The sequence below is a fragment of the Octodon degus genome, unplaced genomic scaffold (assembly GCF_000260255.1).
Source record: "Octodon degus isolate 3935 unplaced genomic scaffold, OctDeg1.0 scaffold00116, whole genome shotgun sequence".
In the NCBI taxonomy this organism is placed as follows: domain Eukaryota; kingdom Metazoa; phylum Chordata; class Mammalia; order Rodentia; family Octodontidae; genus Octodon; species Octodon degus.
In genome coordinates, this window is record NW_004524692.1 from 3,643,958 (window position 1) to 3,650,000 (window position 6,043).

At 42.2% G+C, this 6,043-nt stretch overlaps 1 protein-coding gene across 2 annotated transcripts; it reads right to left on the bottom strand.

The window, feature by feature from the left end:
* Positions 1-332: 332 nt before the first annotated feature.
* Positions 333-5,822, bottom strand: Rgs4 (regulator of G protein signaling 4). 2 transcript variants are annotated; one of them, XM_023699807.1, is made up of 5 exons: positions 5,675-5,822; positions 2,849-2,953; positions 2,487-2,548; positions 2,201-2,367; positions 333-1,770 (listed from the first exon to the last, which is right to left on the bottom strand). In XM_023699807.1, exons 1-5 carry the CDS (start codon positions 5,716-5,718, stop codon positions 1,531-1,533), a joined length of 618 nt encoding a protein of 205 aa, XP_023555575.1. In that variant the 5' UTR covers positions 5,719-5,822; the 3' UTR covers positions 333-1,530. The 2 variants fall into 2 exon arrangements, with proteins under 2 accessions (XP_023555575.1, XP_004639941.1); XM_004639884.2 differs by lacking the exon at positions 2,201-2,367 and having other exon boundaries at positions 1,604-1,770.
* Positions 5,823-6,043: the final 221 nt, after the last annotated feature.

Below are 6,043 nucleotides of genomic sequence, written 5' to 3' on the forward strand. Positions count from 1 at the left end.
GAGACATTTTCAAGTATTTCATGTGCCTTGAAAAGTTTCAAACAGTAGTTCTAATAATTAGTATTCCTTTTTTTCTTTTCTTCTTTTTCCTTCCCTTTTCCTCCTCCTCTCTCTCCTTTAATCTCAGAGTCTGAAAGAAATGGCTACTTTCTATGTTCAGCCTTGATGGTTGGGATAGAACAAATAAGATTTTGTCTTGAAAGAGAAAAACTTAAAGGGGATTTTTTTTTTTTCTTTTGGTGGAACCAGGGATTGAACTCAGGCCCATGCACTTGCCAGGGAAGTGCTTATTCCACTGAGCCATCTCCCCGGCCCCCTAGAGGGGATTTTCATTTCACTAAAAACAAACTTTTCCTGCTGTAGGTTTCTCACAGAGGCATGTAACCTAGAACCATTACTGGGGAAAACAGCCCCTCACAATGAACTAAGGTGCTTAAGTTTCTCACACAAAAAAGAAGAGCACCTCAATCAAGAAATGAGTGAAAGGACAGAGGATAAAACTAATGACCTCTAAATTCTGAGCCCTCAATCAGCATGTAGCTTACAGTGGGGTTATCCAGCAAGCCATACCTACACTCCTTCCTGCAGCTCAAGCATCCCATCTCCAACTCCAGACCCATCCAGCCACCAATAAGCACGGCATGAGCACCCAGGCAGAGAAGGGACAGCCAACAGATTAGCATCTCAAAAGTGCTCTTAGTGGTAACTGGTACAATACAGCTCAGTGGCAGTTAGATACATAATTTTTTACAGTATCTCTTATAATAGTGCTCAACATGGAGACCCTCTGTGGTAATTTAAACACAAGGTCTCCTAAATTCACCTCCAGAAAGCTTCATGGATTCTTCCAGGACCAACTTTCCACACGTTAGCATTCCTCTCTCAGCCTGCATGGCAGTTAGCTCCCCTTCCCCTGTTCAAATGCAGTTCAAACTTCAGAACCTCCATTCAAGTACATCTACATACTCTAGTTTGAGCACCTGGGGTCTTTCCCATCTACTCTTGCAGAACACACACACACATGTAAATAAATAAGCACATATAAATATATACAGAATGTACATGTATATATTATATATATTTAATATATACACATGCACACACTTGTGTATAATAGATCAACCTCGCCTAAGCACAGAGAATCTGCAGCAAATTCTGGCTAACAGAAAGCATGTGCATGTGGGTGTCACAGAAGTGTACCAACCAGCCCACCTGAGGGCAAGTAGCTGGGAGGGGTGCACTACCAACGATCTTTAAATCCAGACCTACAAGCAAGGCCATTATCTGGATACTCGCTCCCATGACAGCCTCGAGATACTTGGACAAACTGGATCAGAATGGGGTCCCGCCCTGCTGGATACACAAACCCTTTAACTAAATCTTGCTCTTACATACAAGTGGCTCCCAGGCAGCATGAACACTAGGCTACAATGTGAGTAAAGCACTGTGCTTAATACAGATCAGTATTTGGCCTCAGGTTTTCCAGAGCATAGAGTCTTGGGGTTTCAGCCCTCTGCCTCCAAGTGAGACTTAAGCACACTGGGGAAGCAGAGATGGACAGTTTGCAGAGCTCTTGGATCCCTTCTGCTTCTCTGCTCCACAGCTGGGAGGATTGACCAGATCAAGGTAAAATGGAGACTTGAGGAAGCGGCGGTATGAATCCTTTTCCATAAGATGGAAAATCTTCTTCTGAGCCTCATCAAAGCAGGTAATCGTAGGCTCCAGCATATTCCGGCTTGTCTCCTCCCTGGTGCAAGAATCTAGGTTCACCTGTGGGGCAAAGACCAAGGCTTTGTGAGATCTATGACCCAGCCGAGGGTGGGATTCTGCAGGCTTTGTACTGGCCAAGTAAGCACTGCGCATGCTCCACATCCAGGAATGCCAGGAAGGATGTTTGGTTCCGTCCTGGTATTGGTGAGAGAGCACAAAAGGTTCATTTTGCTCCACAGTTGGGAGAAAAATTTCTTTTTATTCTACCGTACTTAGGGAGATTTGTTGGGAAGGCTCACTAAGAGAGGTCACCTAGATTACAGAGATTGAAAAAGAACTTTTCTTAGTGTATGGTTTTGGGAGCATCAAGATTGTAACAGCCTACTTCAATTTTCACTTCACCGCATATGATCTAAAGTTCCTGTGACACTGAATACCACTCTAGGAACCTACAGTATGACCTGGAGATTTCCCTGCCTTGAAAACGTACCTCTTTAGTTGCTTGGACTGAGATGAATTCATTATAGATCTTTTTGGCTTTGGGACTTAGTTTAGAGGGTGACTTGATTTTCTTGTATTCTTCACAACTGATCCAGAAGTCAATATTCTCCTCACTGTATTCAGACCTTAAGAAAGCTTTGAAAGCTGCCAGCCCACCTGCAACACAAGAGAAAGAACACAGTTGTTATTAGACACTGTGTTTCCCAACAGACCAACATAAAATGAGACAATTTGTGTTACTTTGAGAGTAGGGGATTGTGGGGCAGGGGACTTACATTCATGACTAATCAGGTTTTCCAGTGATTCACCCCATTTCTTGACTTCTTCTTGGCTTACTCTGGAGACATGAAAGAGAAAAATAATGTGAATGTTACCATGTGTAGAACAAGGACCAGAAAACTAAGATCTTGAATAAAAGGCAGAAATTTTATCTTCCATCATTATGATAAGATAAATCGTTTAAGATAGTGTTATATTTAAATACATGGAAATTTTCATTCTAGTATGACCTCCGTGAAAACAGAGGTCAGCTTGATTCGTATCTAATTCAATTGGTGGCATGACTATCTATTCTCTTCATAGAGCCTACCTATCATCAGATAGCAGAATAAAACATTACCAAGGCCTTATCTCTTACCTCTGGCAAATAACCACTTTGTCCTTTTTGCTATGGGAAGAATTATGTTCACAGGAATCAGATTTTTGCAACAGAAAACCTAGCCGATGTTTCATATCTTTTGCACTGCAAAGAAAGAGAAAAAAAGAGATAATTAATAACCAGAGATAATCAGTTTTTCTAAAAGCTACCTTCATGGTAAACCTTAAAAAATCCTTTGACAATGTACAATTTCTACAGGCAATGGGAGCTGAACTCTCTGGAGAAAAAAGATTCTTCTTTTGCTTCTGTCTGTGACTTATGACAAGACCATAAACCAGTTAAAATTCGAGTTCCTTTACCTGCAAGTGCAATTCCACACTATGAGTCTACCTCAGAAATCTCTTTTGTATACCCACTGTTTTGATCTGATAGAACCTTTGGTATCCCCAGCGGAACCACTTTGAATACATGACTATTTCTTGAGTCATATTTAAAAATTTAAAGCAAGCCCCAAATGCAAACTATGGCACCTGCCTGCCTCACGCCACCTTCTGGCATATGCCTGCTATTGCTCTCTGGCTCCTCAAATGCACAAAGGACCCTGCTTCCGGCTCAGGAAAATCAAGATCTGTGAGACTGCAGCCTAGCATAAGAGAGGCCAAGCAATCCTTCTGTGGGGTGTAAATGGAGTGTATCCTGAAGCTGAAGCAACTGCTGATGGAAAAAGACAAGCAGGTGGCAGACGTCAATACTCAGTCAGAAATCTGAGGTCTTTTATGCTTGTTTATACAATCTGCAGGTCTGCCTTCCTTTTAAAAGCTACACTCCAAGAAGATGTGCACACTAGCAAAGAAAGGCCTTTGCAGCATTGGAACAAGAATAAGAAGCAGTCCAGAGTGGTCACAGCGTGGGTGATAGTTTTGAGGAGAGTTTTCAATCAGTGTCACACTTGGCTAGGTAGCCAGGGTACAGCGGGGGTCCTGACTCACTTGAAAAGGAGGACCTTATAGCAAACTTTCAGCTCCCCTCTCTCACCTTGTAGTTCTTTGTTGTTTATAGGTTTATCATAAAATACAGTGATTTTAAAAAGAGAAAAGGAATTTTGAAAAGGAATAACTAGATATTCCTATGCAGTGTGTGGGGAGATAAGAGACCTAAGGGCAAAAAGACATTCAGTCTCACTAGTGGCTAATCTATGTGGATTTGCTCAGGATGTCTGGATTCTGTTGCATTCTTAGCCTGCCCTTTAAATAGTATTTTCTGTCCCATGACACTGTTGTTTTCCTTTGTTCCCCAACGAGTGGTGGGTCAGAGGACCCCGAATCACCTCAGTAATCACTAGCTATCACCTTGAAGTGAAGCTACAGTGACTCCAAGGTGATGATGTAAGTATATTGTGATTCAGGCCACTTAAAAATAGTCACATCTCATGTGCTACTTCTACCTGGGATCCAGCAATTACTGACCAAAGCAGGGTCATTTCAGGAACTGGAGGCAAGCCTAGCAATACCGTTGTAATATAAAAGAAACTTGAAAATAAAAATCCAAATGATTTTAGGATTTATGAGAGACAAGACTTGGCCCTCACTCTGTACCCATGATCCATGTGACCTTGAGCAGTTAAGATCCCTCCAGTGCTCACACCCTTATGGTGAAGCGGTGGACCAGTAATTTACAGGCTAAGGTGCAGGGAGACAGGGAAGGGCAACACACAGTGGCCTCCTTGGTTAGCTACTTAATTAATTCTTCCAGGGCAGGGTTCTAATGCAATCTCTCAGCTGCTCCCAAAGTATTTATAGAGCAAAACTTTCTCCTAGCATTCCTATATTTTACATGGTTACCTTATATGCAATTTAACCAAAACTGGAGTAATTTGCTCTGCCAATTCAGGAAATGCACGGTGAGGGTGAGAGGCACTTTTTTCCTCCTCTTCTGCCAGACCCTCCTGATTCGTTTGAAAGAAACCATTAACACTTTCAGCCTCCCAGGTGGCAGAATATAGGCAGGGGAAACTTCTCAGCAACACCCAAGAGACTATGCACTCTACAATTCTGTTCAAATTAAAATGTAAAGTGATTTCTATTTGTAGCTGAACTATAAGATTAAGTAATGTAATCTCCAATTCCCTTGTATTTCCTTTCCAATTCATCAATATATGAGCATTCTAGGTAAGTAGCTATAACTCTTTAAGATTCTCTTTTAAATCAGGAATATATTAAGAGCAACATCTTTAAGATGAGCTCATCTATAAAGCCATTCACTGATTTGGTATGATCAATACTTTTCACCTGCAACTCGTATAGACACTTCAAAATAATCAGAAGTAGCACAGAGAGCAGGGATGTCCGGCTTCGAAACTTGTGTTTCATTGTCACACTTGCTTAGAAAAACACAGACTGAAGGACATTGCAGCACTGCATAGAAAACCCAGTGCTTTTCCGATCATGTCGCCAAGCCTCCGTCTGGGATACCTTCTTTTGAATGATATCTAATATACATGATCGGACAGCACAGAGCTGTGATTCCTTGTACCCAAGTGATGCACAAATCGCAATGTTAATCCTAGACAAAGGCGGAACCACACAGCAGCCCCAAACTCCAAATTACTTCTTAATTCAAACTTCCTGATTTCAAGCACCTGTCTTTAAGGTCAAAACTGTAATCATGTAAAATACACAAGTACCAAAATTTGGGGAGCAAACTTCCCAAGCTACAATATCTAGCTCTTCCGAGAGGAGATAGATGCTGTTGATCTCTTGATCATATTGTTTTTGATTTCAAACAACCAGTTTAGTACTACCATATGCAAGCAATTGACAAAGTCTCTCCAAAACTTTAACATGGTCACTGGCTAAAAAGTCTCACCTCTTTAGGCAGGAAGCCGGCAGACCAGCAAGTCCTTTGCACATCTTGCTGAGTGATGGTATTCGCAGGTAGGAGAGAAATGCAGCAGAAGGAGCTGTAGTCTCTATTTTGAGCGCACGCTCGCTGCCTCTTTTCCGCAAAGATGCTGTCAGAATCCTCTGAGCGGCTCCCTCCCAAGCCTGCAGAGGTCTCTTTTATAGCCCAGACACGTTCATCCAGCCAATCAGATGGCAGCTCTGCAAGCTCCGCTCCTCTGTGTCCCGCAGCTCCTCCAGCCTATGGAAGAGATCAGGAAAAAAAGACTGACGCATCTCCCATGCAAAGCGGCCAAGCGGAGAAAATCCTCTTGCAAAGTAGGCAGAGAGAAAA